The sequence below is a fragment of the Trichomycterus rosablanca genome, chromosome 24 (genome assembly GCF_030014385.1).
Source record: "Trichomycterus rosablanca isolate fTriRos1 chromosome 24, fTriRos1.hap1, whole genome shotgun sequence".
NCBI lineage: Eukaryota > Metazoa > Chordata > Actinopteri > Siluriformes > Trichomycteridae > Trichomycterus > Trichomycterus rosablanca.
Genome location: NC_086011.1, coordinates 4,852,839 through 4,872,123, shown reverse-complemented (window position 1 = coordinate 4,872,123; position 19,285 = coordinate 4,852,839). Strand labels below are relative to the sequence as shown.

At 40.7% G+C, this 19,285-nt stretch overlaps 1 protein-coding gene across 6 annotated transcripts in view; it reads left to right on the top strand.

Annotated features, from left to right (window-relative positions):
• LOC134301560 (calmodulin-binding transcription activator 1-like) overlaps window positions 1-19,285 on the top strand; it is a 244,027-nt gene that overhangs the window by 204,427 nt on the left and 20,315 nt on the right. For 5 of the 6 annotated variants that reach the window (XM_062986317.1, XM_062986316.1, XM_062986315.1 and 2 more), the window contains exons 3-6: window positions 13,059-13,199; window positions 15,340-17,621; window positions 18,469-18,595; window positions 18,798-18,932. In XM_062986317.1, the coding sequence (XP_062842387.1) occupies window positions 13,059-13,199; window positions 15,340-17,621; window positions 18,469-18,595; window positions 18,798-18,932 (2,685 nt within the window). Of the gene's footprint in view, window positions 1-8,952; window positions 9,107-13,058; window positions 13,200-15,339; window positions 17,622-18,468; window positions 18,596-18,797; window positions 18,933-19,285 lie in introns of all 6 variants that reach the window. The other variant, XM_062986318.1, reaches the window with a different exon arrangement.

The window sequence follows — 19,285 nt, the reverse complement described above, 5'->3', positions numbered from 1 at the left end:
TTCAGATCAGAGACAATTTTGCGTCTCTGTAATCTTAGATCTGCTAACTGATATCGAGCCGGGGTTTAAAACAAAGCACCTGCAAAACGTATCTGATAGCTTTTAACCTTGCAGGTTTGCAGCTTTTCTACAAAAACATACATATGAATATAAATCGTCGGGAAATGGCAATAAATAACAGGAGAAATATGATAACTGGACACACAATCCCATGATTCAGTTTGGTTTTGTTTTCAATATTTGATGCATAAATATTCAGTAACAGTCGTACACATTCCTGAACACAGCTGGAACACTGGATCCTGACAGCAGGTGACTCATTTTACGACACTGACAGCTCAGCTCCTCACACACACTGAGCAAACACACTGGGCAATATGCTTTGATTCTGAGGTATAGCAGCTTTATTATATACATTTATAATGCAAGGAACATGATCCGGTCTCACATTCCAGACGTCTGATACAATAGAATTATCTTCCTTATTGTTCCTGCACCTACATTCTGTAATAGATACAGGTCATGGTTGTGTAGCAGGACTACCTGCTGTAGTATTAGACACAGGAATAGCACTACGGGAGGAAAGGGCAGAGAAACCCTGAGTGTTATTTATAAATCTTTCATCTGCAGGTTATGCATTCTGGACATTGCAACACCAAAGTGCGCTTCCCTCCCTCATACAAGGATCCAGCTAAAAAAATGTTCAATTTAGCATTGCCAATCCGCTGCTGGGGACCCTGACGGCGTTCAAGGAGGGTGTATATTCACCTGACACACACTCCCTTTTTTGGATCCTTTGGATTTGCATATGAGGTCGGCTTCGTGTACGGAGAGCCACGGCCAGATCTCTGCGCTCCTCCACTTTCTGTAACAAGGTCCTTACACAGCATTGAGAACCACACCCCTTAGTCCAGTTCTTCCCACCCAGCAGACTGGAAGCCAATTTTGTCTGCTGCAGGCATTAGAGGGCGCCCAGCTGACCAGTAGCAGAGCTGAGATTCGAACCCGGGAGCTCAAAATCTCAGCACTGGTGTGCTAGCAGATTAACCCACTGCGCCACCTGGGCACCCCCATATTTCGTTTTATGTCTCACAATACCAGGTGTAAATAATCTGCAGTTGTGTTGCTAGAAGCAGTTGCCAGGTCTCTGTTTAACCTGCATTATTAAGTTAGTCACAGGCATGTTGCTTACATTTGATTAGTCAGTAATTAAAACATGCACTAGGGACCACAGGGGGTTGGTGTCTTTTATATATAGGTGCCTTTCATATTGTTAACATTACCTCTATATGTTGCTGTATTCTGTATACCTCTATATGTTTCTCTGTGTTTTACCTTTAAATGTTTCTGTATGCATTTGTGTCAGTAAAGGAAACTATTTATTCATAACAGTTTATACAAGAATACAGTATAAGACTATTTAAAATGCTTTATGTACAAATAAATTTTTATTAGCTTGTTTAATTAAAGGATTGTGTTATATGATACTTTGTCCTGCAAATCTGGCAACCTTGATTATAGATAAATGCGTAGATATGCACAAAGAATACTTTTAACATAAAAATATTATAGATGAATTAGATATAATGTCATTTATTTTATCTAGCAGCACGTTTTGGGCACATTAGGCATTTTGTCAGTATTTTATTGATATATCAGTCACATGTCATTGCCGTCCATTTACTTCTGACACCAGTCTTGAACTTCACATTTCATCCCAGGCTTTTTGACAGTTTTATGGCTGTCTATTCCTACCACTTCACAGCAGCTTTTAAACCCCAATTAACCGGCGGCCCTGGTGCCCTGTGCATGATTGGTGACATTGTGAGGGCAGATTAAGGCCACAATAAGGCAGATTTGCACTGCACCTTCTCACCTTCATTCATTTAATCTGCACTGCTTACAGCCCTACATGCACATACATCTGATGCACTGTCCCCGCCACACAGACCAGTCACCCCAACTTCACAGACCTGTGTAATAAAAAAGCAGGCCAATGGAGCCTGTTTTCACACTTTATTTACTGACTTTGGCAGGATGGAACGTGTTTTTATGTTTTGAAAAGTATGCGTAATGCTTGTGCGTGGGTGATCGCAGAAACCTGTTGCCAAGCTACAGCAGCAAGAACAGCCTGCCATAAGCAACAGCAGCTCTCGTACCATGGGAAAAAAGCAGAGCAAGCAAGATTAGTGCTTCTTATACTTTTTTTTTTTTAATGAATACGAGGCTGAGCTTATACTTCAGTGTAGCATATTGCATCAGTGTTAAAGCAGAACAGACAACACATCAGCAAAATTATTTTATTTTTTCATTATGTGTTTATAAATTAATTATAGGTGTATATGGAAAAGAATTCTTGATAAAAAATAATATATAATATTAAAGCATTATAACATCATACATTTTAAAAGATGTACTACATCATACTAGCAAACCTAGAGTAGTAGAAGAGACAACAAAAGCGTGAATCTAAAGTGCAGATGCTGTAAAGCTATACTGTACAACACGGTTGAGCTCAATTAGAAGACTGCACGTTACTACGTTACTAACTGACGTTACTAATTAGTAAGCTACGATATGAAAAGAATTTTCCAAGCACGGCCATGACTGGGTTAAAAGGTCTTATGAATTCACATTTTACATTAATAGATTTTGTGTTGTGTTGATCTATGAAACTCTCTTCTGTCAAATCAAAAGAAAATAAGTAAAACCTTTAACAATTTAAAGAAATAATAAAATGTAAAAAAAAAAAATCATACTCTTTATATGCTAAGACTAGCTTCAGTCTAATATTACACCTTCTTAATTTTTTAACGGTCAACCCTATGTGAGAAATATGCAGATAAACTTCTTCACTTACATTGCATGAATAAATAGCCCATCTCTTTGTGAGGTTTATCAGTATGGTAGTCACTGTTCACAGAACAATTAAAATTGAAATCAAATAGGCATTCAAAACATGACTACACTGAAAGCACACATCAGAGCTCAGTTCAGTCTATTATAAAAAAAAAAATAGAGAAAGTATGAAATAACAGCCTCTCTGCCTAGGTCAGGGTTTCCCTTTAAATACCAGAACAGGGCTTGGTTAGATCGACCACAACTGTTTTTCTGATCGATTTCTTGTAACTACAGGTCATTTTCATGAATCAGCCATAAATAAGGTGTTATTTTTTGTGCATTTATCACAGTTTGTGCTTTCACTCCAAAAAGGTTTGGTCCAAAGTTGATTCCTAGGGTGTTCAGTAGCGTTGAGGTCAGAGCTTTTGCAAGTCACTGACGTTCCTTCACACCAGACTCACACAGTCAAACTAAGTGACTTAATGGCTATAGATTCGTAATGATGTGTGGGATTACTGCCCTGTTCAGGGTGTCACAGGACCCACCACAACCCTGACCAGCATTAAGCCTTCAGTAAAAAACAAACTAGTAAATAAATAAACAGAAGCAGTGTTTTTTTTTTTTTTTTTTTTTTTTTTTTTTTTTTTTTCAATCAATTTCCTTTAAATCCAAAATCAGTAAATTTGAAGAACTGTGTGTATTCAGCCACATACCAGAAAAAAACACAACCAAATTCTTGCTTTTATTAAAGTTTTTCTATCTGTAGAGGAATGTGTTGCATTTTAAACAGTTCATCCTGTATGTTTGTTGCAACAAAGTTTTTTTTGCATTTTTCACAGTTTGTGCTTTCACTCCACATCACTGCCAAATGTTCTGCCTCACTGACTCTAACATCTCGGTCAGACACTGGCTGACGTGCGCTGGGTACAGAGGACAGAGGCAGAACAGAAGCTGCGAGTTGCTCAGTACTCGTTCTCTTCTGATCACTTTATATCCTGGAACATTAAGACAAAACTTCAAAGTGTTTCTCAACATAAACGTGAAAGCCAAAAGTATGTGGACAGCCTTGCTAATGATTGAAGTGTGTCATTAGTTTCAGCCCCACCTTTTGCTTACAAGTGTGTAAGATTAATTATATCAAATTAATTACATGCTTTCAAGTTTGTGGTTTGGGGAAGGTCATTTCCAGTTCCACCATGATTGTGTCTGTGAAATTGGGGTTTGACAAGTTTGGTGTAAAGGAACTTTAGTGTTCTGCAAACAACCCTAACACTAACCCCATTTAACACTTTAGGGATGAATTTGAATGTCTAGCATCAGTGCCTGATCTTAGAAATGCGAATGCTGTTATAGTCACAAAGGGGGCTGTTTTGTTTGGAAAGAGATGTTCTAGGAGCTGATGGTCACATGTCCACATAATTTTGGCCCTGTAGTGCACTTACTTCAAGCTTCCATGTTTTGGTTGTATTTAAGCAGATATCTGGGGTGGAATTGGGAAGAATTGTGTTTGGGTTCTTTTATTTTATGAATAAACAACATTGCCTGACCTTACTAATGCGCTGCTGCCAAATTGAAGAGAATCCCTGTAGTCATGTTTTAAAATCCCATGGAAAGTCTAAAATAGTAGCAAAACGGGACCAACATAATATTAAGTCTATGTGACATTCAGCAAGATCATGTGGATGTGATGTTTTTAGTTTCCACGTTTGCATTTTCCTGTGTAATGTAAATCAGTAGAATTATTTTTATAGAAAACCGGGGATGAAACTGCTGCTATAGAAAAAAAAAAAGCTAGAAAAGTGTCCAGTACGCTGCACACTGGGATGGAGGAGGATGTGCAAATATTAGCTTCATATGTAAGACAATCAAGCAAGTCAGTGTCTGTAAATGTCAACATTGTTGTATTATAAGGCTGTTCATTTCTGGAAGAAATCCAATATGTCGCTAGCAGGTGGTCTTTGCTTGATGGCTTGGATAAGGGGTGTGTGCACAGTAATATAAATTAGCAGTAGAATAAAATGATATTGGTGCACAGTGATGTGGAATAAAGCGATGCACTGTGCAGTACAGAATCTTTACACCTCAGCAAGGTGTCTAAAGCATTCATGAAATTTTCTATTGGAGAATTGATTGTCTCTTTCTCTCGGAGAGCACACGTTCGCTTTTATTATTCCTTCTAACCTTCGCATGTCGCTACGTTGCTCAGGAAGCCGAGAGCTCAAGGTCACGACTCTGCCTCTGTCTCGGGCTTCAACAACAACACAGTGCACAATTCAATGAAAGTGTCACTGTTCACCGCGCACCATATATATCTGAATCTTTACCCCTGACTGGGATCACTTACAGCTCTGCTCTTCCACTTCCACTACAGTAGTGACAGTGAGCTATCAATACAAAACGCTCTACTGGGGCGTAAAGGTGCTGGACACCTGGCACTTGTACATTCCATCCAGAACTGTTGGCATTGAAATGAGGCCAGTTTTCTGCTATAACAGCTTTTGCTTTTCTGTAAAGGCTTTCCGGTCTTGTCGGAGGTCAGCCACCGATATTGGGTGATTAGGTCTTGTTTCAATTTAAATTGATCCCAAAGGTTTCGACTGAATTTAATGTTGAGGCTCTGTGCACCTCAAGTTCAAACTCAACAACCATTTATAGACTTTGCTTTGTGCATGGAGCATTATCATGCTGAAACAGGAAATGGTGTAAACCAAACTGTCACTACCATTTAGATTTGTACACAAATGTAAAGTGCATTACAAATTAAATGTATTATTATTATTATTACCATGTCGTAAGCACACGATTCTCCGGAACGTCTCTGTATGCTTTGTTTGCTTAACGTTAAGATTTCGCTAGCCCAAAAAACAGCTCCAGACCATGATTTTTTTCTTACCCAGTCCAATGGGGGTGTGCTTTACACCACTTCAGATTGTGCATGTTGACTTTATGTATCTTTGCAGCTGCTCTGCCAAGAAAAACTAGGTGATCGAGGTCAGTGATGTTGCTCCCAGAAGCAGAATGGAACTTCATAGTGAATGTGACACTCACTGTCTACCAACATCTGTAGAGATTGTATGCTTGTTTTTAGGACCTGAGCAATGGGGGGGTGGGGGGGGGGTCTGCTTGAAATACACTATATGCACTTTATGGACACTATATGCACTATATTGGGAGACATAATCATGACCTTGTTGGACAACACATTTCAAACCAATGGGTGAAAGTACCGTGTTGGCCCCCACTTGTCGAAGCCTTTCCACAACAGTTTGAAGGGTGTATGTAGAAATGTGTGCCTGTGAGGGAAGAGCATCAGAGAGCATCTGAGAGATGCTGGACAAAAAGGTTGGGCCAGCAATTGATGTTCCAATTTCTTATTGAAATCCTAGGGTGTTCAGTAGCGTTAAGGTCAGGGCTTTTGCAAGCCACCAAACTCGGCACAGTCAAACTGTAAGTGACTGACTTAATGGCTAATTTTGTGATGACACAGGACCACAACCCTGACCAGCATTAAGCCTTCAGTAAAAAAAAAAAAAAAAGTAAATAAATATACAGAAGCAGTGTTTTTAATGGTTTTGTTTTTTAAAATTTAAATTTCCAATCAATTGTCTTTTCAAATCAGTACATTTGAAAACCTGTGTGTGAGCAACAAGATTATATTTAGCTCACATAGCAGAGAAAACACAACCCAATTTTGCTTTTGTTTGAGATGGAGATGAAATCCGCCAACTTTTTTTTCACATTCACTGAAGGTACCGTGCGAGCACCTTCAAATTTTCATTTTCCCCTCTCCAATCTGGCGCAGAGTGCTGCAAAATTAAAATGCTAATATGACTGTCAGACAGAAGGCAAGAGGAGAAGTCGATTCCAGAGTCTCTGCCGTCGTGTTGGAGAACTTTCCTGCTCTGTGTGGGCAGGTAGGTGGGCTGTTTGGGGAAATTGAACTGTTAAGGTGAGACAAAGACAAAAGACTGTAGAAGTTGGGATTATCAAATGGCGTAGAACGTGGAGCACACGCCTCTTGTTGTGTTAAATTGGTTGATGATAAGATCTCAGTAGAGCGTGCCGAGGTAATGGAGCTATTACTGTGATTAGCTTGCTCTCTGAATTCAGGGGTTAGTCATACAGTAAAGGAAGAGAGGATAGAAGAGCCACTAATGAAGGAATGGAGGCAACAGAGAGAGTGAGAGTTTTATTCCTAGTAGGGATTGCGTATCTACAAATCTATTTCCGTGCGTTTAATAAGGTGGGGACACAATTTTAATTGCGACAAGGAGATAATCAAATGGTAACAACAGTTTGCACACTCCGAAACGTTTTACCCTGATCTAGTTTGCACCTGTATTGGATTTCTGTCTGTAATTACCCTGGACACTTTATTCATTTATACAATTATTACTAAATGTTTCTAGCTGATACTCAAGTCTAGTGATTTTATCGTTCATAAAGTGAGACTGGGGGGAGGAGTCAGTCAGTGTTCATTTGAACTGTTCTAATTTAAATATACTCACTTCCCATGTGCACTCTGGTGACCTCTGCTGGTCGAGCCGGCTGTACAACTAAGCAGGTGATACTTATTCGAACCAAAAAGATTCTGATTAATTATTTGCTTCCAACTTTGTGGCTACAGTTTGGTAAAGACTGACTACACCTATGCTCACAAAGTAATTCCATAGATAAATAATATAGGATGGGGCAAAATAAGAGAAAGCATGACTTCATAGGCACAGCGTGTGTGTGCTTGACTGGCATGCCTGCAGTCCAGATCGGTCTTCTATTGAAAATATATGGCTTGTCATGGACTGCTGAGCAAGTCTTGTATGAAGCATAGATGGGTAAAAATATACACTTACAGCTGAAACAGTTACTATCCTCATCGTCTAAATCATTAAAGTGTAATTATTAGGAAAGGTGATGTAACACAGTGGTAAACATGTCTCTGTCCCAACTGTTTTGGAATGTGCTGCAGGCATCCCATTGTATATTTATGCTGGTCAGTGAACACAGATTCTTGTTTTTATTGCACTTTTCTGGAAATGCTGTTTGTTCTGTAACAATAATTTTAGTGCAATATTATTGAAACAAATTCATTTCCTCATGCACTGTACATTGAAATCGTCTTCAAGTGTCCAAGGACCTTTTAGCATTACGCTAGCAGACTTGCATAATATATTTAGCACATTAGCATACAGTTGATCCGGGAGTACCTTCTAGCTCTATAGTGTAAATATGAGTCGATAGGTGCGTTTCCTTTGTGAATTCCCGCTAAGAGAATTAGTTTGATTACTCATTCGAAAGGGTTTGCAGCCGGATTGCCATGGTACCTTAAGCTATTCGTATCGCCTTCACATGGTCGATGCAGCCCCACGCCAGCTTAATGTGCTCTAAGCAATACCTATTACTCATACGCTGTCAGTTTAGGTAATTTATTGCTGTAATTCTGGTCTGGTATGAATTGTGGCAGTTCAGAGTTTGCAAATGCTTTGAAGTTAATTGAGGGCATTGCTTTCTACAAGATCAGGTAAGGTGTGTGAGAGAGATTGTGTTTCAGTTCAAGCTTGCCAATTAACAACTCCCACCTCCTGTCGCCCATCTCAAAACAACCCACATCGCTCGTGTTAAACTCTCTTTCAGTCTACAAGCTGGTTTCTGGTTACCTGGATTTGCAGAACAGAATATGGGATTGTGTTGGTATGTGTTTGTATTGGTATGTATGTAACCATATGGGTTAATTTCACGTCCGACGATGTGCAGTTTGAATCCGACAGGCTCAGGAAAAGCTTCTCACCTCCTATCTTATATGTTTTTATGAATATTTTATAAATGTTTTATTCAATAGAAGTGCTCCAGCTCTGCCAGTCATAGACCAACAAGGAGATTTTTTTTTTTTTCACATTTTCTATGAAGTAACAACCTTGACCTATTGCTTCCTTCCTTCCTTTTCAATTTCCATTTGCTTTTGTCTTTTTTCAACACCTCCTCCTCTGTCCCATCTTGTTATGCTCATTCTTTCATCTCATCAAACAACCATTTACTTATTTTCCCTCCCTTTTTCCATGTGTCCTTTGCACTTTTTGCTCATGCTGTGTTCCTTGTGGCCGTCTTTTTCTCCAGAACCCAGACATCGTTCTGGTACACTACCTTAACGTGCCAGCTATAGAAGATTGTGGGAAGCCATGTGGGCCAATCCTTTGTTCAATCAACACAGATAAGAAGGAATGGGCTAAATGGACTAAAGAGGAGCTTATCAGCCAGCTCAAACCCATGTGTGAGTATTTACACCCTCCTTAGGAAATTTTTTCTTCTACAGATGAATTTGCTATCTGCCATTGTGTTTTATATCTGCTGATGGTATTCTGGTTTGCTAGTACTTTAATATATGATGTAGCTGAATGGTCTTCTTACCATCCTTCAAGTTAGCAGGTGACAAGTCGTTGTGTAAGGAGCCAAAATGATTGTGACCAAAACGTTTACAGTCTACTGAATAATATTCAGTCTCCTATGTAAACCCACGCAGACACGGGGAGAACATGCAAACTCCACACAGGATAAATGAGTTGTAAGCTTTTTTATCCAACATCAGTCCCTGACCTCACAAACGCTCCTTTGATTGAATGGACACAAATTCTCACAGATGGTTCCAAAAATCTTGTGGAGAACCCTCCCAGAAGAATGGAAGCTGTTATAGCTGCAAAACGTTGAGTGCAACTTAATATAAATGTACACATTTTTGAAAGGGGGTGTCCAACAATCTTCAGTCAGATGTCCACATACTTTTGAGCACATAGTGTAGATTAGGGTTTGAGCCAAAAAAGTATGGATCGCAGAGAAAAAATCACCATTTTTATTAATTAGATATTATTTGTTTTGTTTCGTTTTATCACATTGTTTGTGTCACCTGGGTCATAGTAAAAATCATTAACAAAATGTGGGTCACTTGAAAAAAAGTTTGAAAACCCCTGGTGTAGATTACCGAAGTGTTTGAAATGGCTAGTTTGAGGGCATTTTAAAGGCAAATAAGTGCAGCAGCCCTTCAGAGCTCTCAAATAGAATAGAACAGCTCACCATATGCCTGACACGCCGAAAGATCATTCCTGAGCAGTTCTGACAACTCTCCTCCAGCAGGCAGTGTGCATGACCTTATGTAAGTCCGTACAGAGGATTGACTCACTCAATACATTGACAGGTAGCTGTCATTTTCACTTCAAAGCGAACGATCAACATGTGCTGCAAGTAAGATAAAACTTTTAAAAGTCAGACCACAGGAGTCGGTTATGACTCAGAACTGACTTCAGCCTCAGTTCATGTGGAGAGGCCTGTCCAATCTCTGAGTTCTGACTGTTCCTGGTTGCTTCATTTCATAGTCTGGGGAAGTGTCTGCATATTTAAGTGACTTTTAAATCTGAACACACTTCACTGCGTCATTAACTTCATGATGTGGTGTGGTAATAAGGAAAGGGCGAGCAAACACCACTCACGTCCTGATATCTTTGACTGACCTTCTGCTACAAGTCAGGCTTTTCTGGTGTTATACTGCCATCTAGAGAGAATACAATACTGTAACACAAGATGTTTTTAGCAAAGTCAGGAAAAACAGAGGATCTGCTGACTCTTCTCTCTTCACTCTCCAGCATCCGAGTCATGCATTTTAAATGAGTCGGTTATGCACTAGATACTCAGGTTAAATGTGCTCCTTGGAGTGGCCCACATGTGCACACATTATTGGGTTGTTCAGATATGTGCACTGTGCTTTGCTTTTTCCATGTTCAATGTCTTTATAATCTGGTGATGTTGATTGCATTAATTGGCGGTTGTGTCTGTTTTCAGCACAACAGTACATCAGAAAGAATGTTTGTACAGACATAGATGGCATCAGTTTTCCTCTCCTGTTATGTCACGTTATGCCCCAATGCCAGTCCCATCACAGCACACTCAGCACATGGACTGCATGCCAAGGCTCTCATACAGAAGCCGAGTGAGCTGTTCACTAGCTGACTTAAAAGTATGTACGTCAATAAAACCGAGCTTATTAAATAAATATGTGTGATGCTCTGTCGATGACATATTTTTGGCATATTTTTATATCTTTACACCTGTTTCCATAAATTAAAATGTCTGTTCAGCACATCTGGGAGCATTTTAAATTTTTACAACCTACTTTGGTCCATATTGCGTCTAGGATACCTGGTATTGTTGCAAATGCAGCTGAAATAGCCTCATCGTGTAAGCCTTCTTACAACCAGTTTTTATGGATGTACAATCTCAGCAGCACATTCTAATATAAATATTTCATAAAATTGTACTTGATTGAATCAAGTGGAAAAATAGCAGAATTAGTTGGTAGGAGCACATGAATGTTATGATGGCTGGTCAGAAACTCAGATTGTTTGGAGAGAGCCTACACGGGGTGTAATAATTAAAAAACCTAATTAATGTCAATCTCAGGTTTTAATGTTTTAAGTTTTGTCAACCAGAGGTTATTTTGACCTATTAGAATCTCTGCTGGGTGCTCAGGTGGCGCAGTGGTAAAGTACACTAACCAACTACCACTGGGATCCAGGGTTTGAAAACCCACCGGTGCTCTCAGCTGGTCGGGCATCTACATACAGACAGTGTATTACTGCATTGTGCTTACTTTCCCATGCTGGTAGTACTAGTTTCCATTGTGCATTAACCTTTATCCATCCAATAATAATTTTCTGCCAACAGAAATCCCAACAAATTACCAAAAGACAGTCTATAACTACCTACAGGACACACTTGCATATACTGTATGTCATTTGCATTACTGACTGGCTTATGGATAAATATATGTAGGGAGTTCCTCCTGCTAGACGAACGATTGCAACAACATTTACCCCAGGCCATAAGACTGAAAAAGGTTAAGACATGACCATATCCATGACCCCATTACTGTTTTCTGTTTGGGTCTTCAGACCTCTGAATAGCTTGTTCATTATTCATCTAGTTGTATCTAGCCATCCTGGTGCTGGTCGCCCTCTTCTTCCAGCACCACAAGATTCAAGGCATGGATATTCTTCTTGTCCTCCTTTTTTTATGGTTCAGATTTTATGTCCATAAACAACCACACAGAAGACAATAGGCTGGACAGTTCTGATTCTTGTTCTGCCAAGTGCTAGTCTGTATTGTATTTACTGACTGCTGGATCCTGTGCTATTAGTAATTCATCCAAGGAGGCAAAAGCTGTGCCACATTCCATCATCATTTTCATCAAAGGTAAAGTTACTGGACTTTGACTTGTCTTCTTCATATTGAGCTGAAGTTCCATCTCTTCACTTTGTTCTTTAACTTTTCTTATGAGGACCTTCGAGTCTTCCTGATTTTCTGCTAGAGATGTTCTATCATCCGTGTATTGAAGGTTATTGATGTTTCTTCCACCAGTCTTGAATCCTCGATCATCTTCCTCCAGTCCTGTTTATCTCAATATATGTTCAGTGTACAGGTCAAACAGGAGCGGTGATATATTGCAGCCTTGTCTTACTTCTTGAGTACTCCAGTGAGAATCCAGTCCGTTTTCTGTCAGGACTGTGGCTTGTTGATCAGTGCTGTAATCAATAAAGCGTATGATGACTTCCTTCTTGAATTCTTTGGATTTTTTTATAATCCAGCATAAATCTGCATCTGTATCCTGCCTGCACATCTGGTAGTTTTCCTTCAACATAAGGCTCTCGTCTGCATTTAATCATCTTCAGCATCATTTTATGAGATGTGATGAGAGAGAGAGATTGTACGATATTTGTACACTTCATCATTTCTTTTTTCTGTAATATTTAAATATAAACTGACATCTTCCTTAATTTCCTTCGGGATTAATAAAGTGTCTATCGATCTATCTATCTTCCATTCTGCTGTCCAGTTCTCCAGATTTTGTGGCACATTTTGGTCAGCCTTTTAACCAAACGTTTTTTTAGAAAATTATTTTGTGTAGTTCTGTGTAGGTTCTTCTATGTAGTTAAGATCAACAAAAGCATCTTGGCAACTGACCTCTGGTTTGTAGAGCTTGGTCTGGGTGTTTATAGGCAAATCTTTATTGCTGCTAGTATGTAACACCAGACAGCGAGGCTGGTCACGGGGTGTGAGGCTGTCTCTCCCTTGCAGTGCCAGTGGAGGGGGCTGGCGAGGTGGTGGGTGTCATGCGCTGCCCGCTGGTCTGTGTGGCTGCCTGGCTGACGTCTCTGTCTCCTCCTCTCTTCCGGCAGTTCATGGCATCAAGTGGACATGCAGCAATGGGAATAGCAGCACCGGCTTCTCGGCTGAGCAGCTGGTGCAGCAGATCCTGGACAGCCACCAGACCAAGCCACCTCCCCGGACTCACAACTGCCTCTGCACAGGGACGCTGGGTAAGGGCGAGACGTGGGAGAAAAAGCAAAAAAGGCATCGAATCATTGTTAAATTGAATGGGTAAAGGTAGGACGAAAGTGTAGGTTATGAGTGATTTAATGCACAGTAAATAGAAATGATATTCTCTTCAGAGTCTGGACTTTTTAGTACTATTGACAGAATTGAATTTGATGTATAAAAACTGTGAGATAATACAGAATAATGCAGTATATATACTTATAGTTATAGTACTTATAGTTAAGTGCATGCATTACATAAATGTGTATACAGTTAACAGTTTATATGCACTTTTAGGAGACACTATATAGTCAAAAATATGTGGACACCTGACCGTGTGACATCACATTAAAAAAATATTTGCATTAATTAGTGGTTGCCCCTCTTCTCATTGTGACTATACCAGCCTCCACTCTTAAGTAGTTACAGAAGGTTGTTGATTCCTTAAAAAGCTGTTGAGGGACAAACAGCCTAATAGCAGTATGTGTTTCCGTCATTCAGTCACATCAGAAATGATTAAAATCCCAAGACTAGTATGACATACCTGTCTTTAACAAGTGTATTTAATCTCTTGACTTTAGCTGTACATGCAGTGTATACTTTTGCCACTAGATGGCAGCATTGTATGCATAAACACATTCTTCCAAACCAATCTAAACTTACACTATTTGGCCAAAAGTATCTGGACACCCCTTCTTATTAATGAATTTAATTGTTTTATGCACACCCATTAATTTAACGGGTGTATAAAATGAGTTATCAGTTATAAAGACATGGTTTGATATGAAAGAACTCAGATTCCTGAACTTAACCCCAACAATCACCTTTGTGTGATGTTTGTTGACTGCTTGTCAGGCCTTTCCATACAACACCAGTGCCTGACTTCACTGACTCACTGTGCACACACTCCCACAGAAAGACTGGCATGTCTACAACAAGCTAATGATCAGGTGTCCTCATACTTTTGGTTATATAATTTACAACATTACTCATATTGTGGTTTGATCTTTATCCAGTAATCATATTCTGAACAAACACCGGCTTTATTGAACATATGAATCATTTACAGTCCGGGCTGAAAAAGTATGTGAACCCTTGTTTACTAACTGATAAATTGTTCCTTAGCAGCAGTCACTTTCCTTTAACTCTTTATCAGTGTGGTGAATTTTACACCATCCTGAGATTTCTTGTTTTATACTGACCCCAGTTTGGAAAGCACAGTGTGTTTAAAACTGTCCTGCTGCTGATGTACCTTTGTGTTTTACTGTTATTCTTTTGTTGCGTCATCCAACTTCTGTTTAGCTTCAGATGACAAATCACTTCACTGATGATCTTTAAAAATGTAGAGATACAGCAATGAATAAAAGCTGTTCAGGCATTGAGACAGCAAAGCAGCCCCAAACAGTGATGCTTTCTCCACCATGCTTAACAGTTAGGATACTGTGTTGTTGTTTGATTTTAGTCATTGATCCACAAAACATGTTTAATCAGATCACTGTTAAAATGTACAATTTGTTTGTTGTATTGGATTTGGAATAGGTAGGTAGATACTTTAATTATCCCGAGGGAAAGTATTGGCCTCCACTAGTTGAACACGCAAAAGAAGAAGTAAGTAGGGTGTAGAGAATGTACCACGTGCATATACTGTATGTAATGTACAGTGTGCAAAATTGTGCATCTGGCATAATAATAATAGGAGTAGTAGTGTATCTATTCTTATAAACAATATATACTGATATATAAGTATAAATATAGAAATAAAGATATCATTATAGGTATAAATGATAATATGAGCAAAAAATATACATTGTTATATATATATACTGTATATATAGAGAGAGAGATGTGTGTATTTATAGGGATTAATATTATATATACATAAGAGATATGAATGAGTATAGCAGTAGTAATGCACAGATAATAATAATAATACAGATAACAATAGATTATAAATATTTTAAAGATTAGAATGACTTGGGTTAGTATCGGACCACAAATGATGAGTAATTCAAGCAGAGATTTAGTGAACGATAGAGGGTTTTACTTTTTTCTTGCAGTACACAAAGGTACTTTTCTGTAAAGGAATTGCTGCATAACAAAACTCATAGACTGTATCTTTTTGTGTGGTCCTAATATCTGTAGGTGCTGGAAGCAGTCTGAATCACAAGTGTAACAGTGCCAAACACCGCATCATTTCCCCAAAGGTAGACCCACGCTCCGGCAGTGCCTACAGCAGTACCCACTCTGAAGTTCAGAACAGCGATGTGTCTGAGGGAAAGACAGAGCATGCCCATGGAGCAGGTAAAAATGGCAGGGTGGCAAGTGATGGACCAGGTGGATCAGCCGGACGCGAGAAGAGGAACGGGAAGGGGCCCAAACCAGCTTTGCTTCATCAGAATAGCATGGAGGTGTCCTCTACCAACCAGATCGAAGTGCCAGATACCACACAGAGCTCTCCTGTGTCCATCAGCAGTGGGCTGAACTCAGATCCGGACATGGCCGACAGCCCAGTGGTGACAGGCATCAGTCACGTGGCTTCCGTCATGAGCAGCCTCTCCCAGTCCGCCACCGTCTTCATGTCAGAGGTCACTGGAGATCCTGTATACAGCATGTCTCCAACCGGAGACCCGAATGCTCATCTCCTAGGCCCTGACACAGCCTCAGGTAGTCTGGTGCTTGCAGTCGCTGCTGACAAGTTTGCCTTTCCTGGGACAGTGGGTGTGGGATTGGGAGATGTAGGGTCTTCTGAGAGATTGGCTATGCTTTCGGCAGCTGGCATGTCAGAGGAGCTTGTCCTTTCCAGCACCCTGGAATCTGGTAGCATAAAGCTGCCTGAGGCCAATGTCAACTTTGACCCAGACTGCTTCCTCAATAACCCCAAGCAGGGCCAGACCTACGGTGGAAACGGTTTAAAGACGGAAGTCAGCAACGGAAGCAGCTGCAGCAACGGTAGTGTCCGCTGTTCTCCTCCTCTCGCTGACAATGGTTATGGCTTCAACCCCTTGCTGATTAAGAATATTAAGACAGAAGACACATCATTTGAGGAACAGCTGGCTAAAGAAGGGGGTTACCATGTTGGAGAGGTGGGGAGTGGTACAGGTGGTCTCTCCAGTTCCTCAGGCAGTGGCTCTACCCAAAGTTCTCTAGCTCTGACTCCAACAAACTCACTGCTCCCGTCTGGGGGTGGCTTGAGCCCTAGCACCACGCTGGAGCAGATGGATTTTAGTGCCATTGATGCCAAGCAGGACTACACCTCTACCATCATGTCTGCCACCAGCTATGGTCAGGCAATACCCAGCCCTCAGTTGGGCCATCAGAGCCACTCCCCTAGCTTCTTCCTGCAAAGTTCACCCCAGTCCACCCAGACCACGACCCACCAGAACACTAATACTCCTGCGCAGAACTCACATGACTCTGCCTACATGGGTTTGTCTGTAATCAAGACTGACTCAACAGGCACCAATGGGCATCACCACCACCACCACCATGCCCAGCACGCTGTGTCCAGCTGCAATGGTAGCTCCTCAACTGACAGGAATGGGCAAGGTAGCACTCTGCAACTCCTGCAGTACCAAAATCACTTTCAAGGTGCAGGTAAAGAGCATGAAGAGGTTGGCGGTCTGGAACAACAAGCCAGCGCAGAAGCACGGGATGGAGGTGGACAAGAAAAAAAACCAGATGGTCTGCTGAACCCAGGTGATCACTTGCAACACTGTGTGGGCAACGGAACAGATGCTAACGGAGCTACAGAGCACTACCTTCAACAACCAGAGAGCGGCAGTATGGCAGCAGGTACTGGAGCAAATGGAACCGGGACTAACAACGGATCCTTATGTAACGGCACAGAGGGCAGTAGGGCAACTGGCAGCCCCCATCAGCAGCTTCAACCTCTTCTTCAAGGAGCAGGTCTTGTTCAGGGGCTCTTCAATAACATAGCAGCCCACCAGGGTCTGGCCACCAGTGGAGCAAATGGAGGTGGATCTATGGAGATCAGCCTAGATCATTTTGACGTCTCCTTTGGGAATCAGTTTTCAGACCTCATCAACGACTTCATTTCAGTGGAAGCAGGAAATGGAGCAGCAGTTGGGGCACAAGGGGGCAACCCGCTGTACAGCCATCAGCTAATGGCTCACTCAGGTACAGAGGGGCAAGTCACCTCTGGAGCAGCCCCGCAACAGGTTGCTGAAGAAGGGGCAGCCCATGGAGGAGCGGGATACAACTCTGCAGACCTCTGTCTCCAGCCATGCTGCAGCCCCCAGTCAGCCCAGCCCGGGGCACTAGGAACAGACGCAGGGCAGTTGGCATACATGCAAGTGGATGAGGTGGTGTCTGCAGCTGTGGCACAAGGGACTATGGGAATGCTCCAGACTACTGGGAGACTGTTTGTGGTGACAGACTATTCGCCTGAGTGGTCCTACCCTGAGGTGAGTGAATTACTGTTTTTAAATTAGAATAGTATTCACACACAGCTGTGCCAAATATCCCTGGATAACATACCACCCAGTGTGGATTTCCAAATATTATATGATTATATATTTTTTTTTTAGTAACCTTAAATTAGTAACCTGATTTACAAATTCCATATGACTTGCAATGCTAAAATTGCTTTTACCCCCCCCCCCAAAATGTTTTCCTATTTTCTGCTTCATGCTAAAATGTATAGATTTTTTATTGTTTTATAGTATTTAATTGAAATGCGTAATTTGATTATCATATTCATGCTTCATCTGCTCCTAAATTAAACCTAAAGCCTCTTCTTACTTCAATAAAATTCTTTCTCTAAAGTTTTTTTGCCACCCAAGGTGTAATTCTGAAGGGTTTCATGTGTATCCATAAACTGTTAGGAAGTGATATGACAGCATATCAAATTAAAATAATTCCAAATATTAGTAAATCTGCAGCAGGACGTTTCTAACTTGGTTATCAGGTTGTTGACTGTTATTTCTCTGTACTATTGTAAAACAACCACTAGATGGCAGTCGTCAACCAGACATCCTGATGGTTGAACCTTATGGGTTTTGATTCACTGTTAATAGAGATTATACTTGACCAGTAGTAAAGCATTGTTATTTGTGGACATTTTTTAACTATCTTTGAGAAAATAGAAATCTATGTCTAGTGTGTGAGTACGAATATGACCGACAGAAGAGAACATTTCTTTATAAGATTCATAATTTAAGAATAATGATTACACTGTATGTCTGCTGTCCTGTCATATTAAACATATTGATGTAAACAGTGCAAGTCATAACTAGAATGTATGTGTTTTAGGGTGGAGTGAAGGTTCTGATCACAGGACCGTGGCAGGAGGCCAGCAGTGACTACACTTGCTTATTTGATCAGATCACAGTACCTGCCTCGCTCATCCAGCCTGGAGTGCTGCGATGCTACTGCCCAGGTATGAACACAGTGCTTGCACTAAGTAGGTATTGTTGCAATACATGATTTTTTGTCCCCTTATTTCCTATTTATAGCTGGATAGCTACCCCCATAGTACTACCATTAATTAGATCATTTGGTGGCGGACCAATTATGGTAGCGTAATGCAAGTATATAAAGCAGAAGTCAAACCATGAGCAGAATTTGTTTTTCCTCTGTAGCTCATGACACAGGCCTGGTGACCCTGCAGGTGGCAGCCAGCAGCCAGATCATCTCCAACTCTGTGGTGTTTGAATATAAAGCCCGTGCTCTGCCTGCACTGCCCACCTCCCAGCACGACTGGCTCTCCCTGGACGGTAGGCTTCTTAATGTTTCTCACATGCTCCTTTGATTAAATATCACCTGATGAATTTGTAGGTTCAGTTGACTGATTGGTGCAGATTAGTGTTGATTCCAGAAAAAGTCCTAAGCTAGAAGGAATGTTAGCAGATACAGAGTAAATCACATGTGTCTTTATTTTACGTTTATGCAGGGAAATGACTACACTCTGCTTGCATCATCAGCAAATGTGTTTTGGTTCTGTGCTGAGAATGAGGATATGTAAAACAAATGTAATTTATTAAAATAATAGGAAGCTATTAATGCCAAAACAGAAACAGACAACATTACCACTCTCAGAATGGGGGTAAGGTTGGTTTTGCCCTTCAGT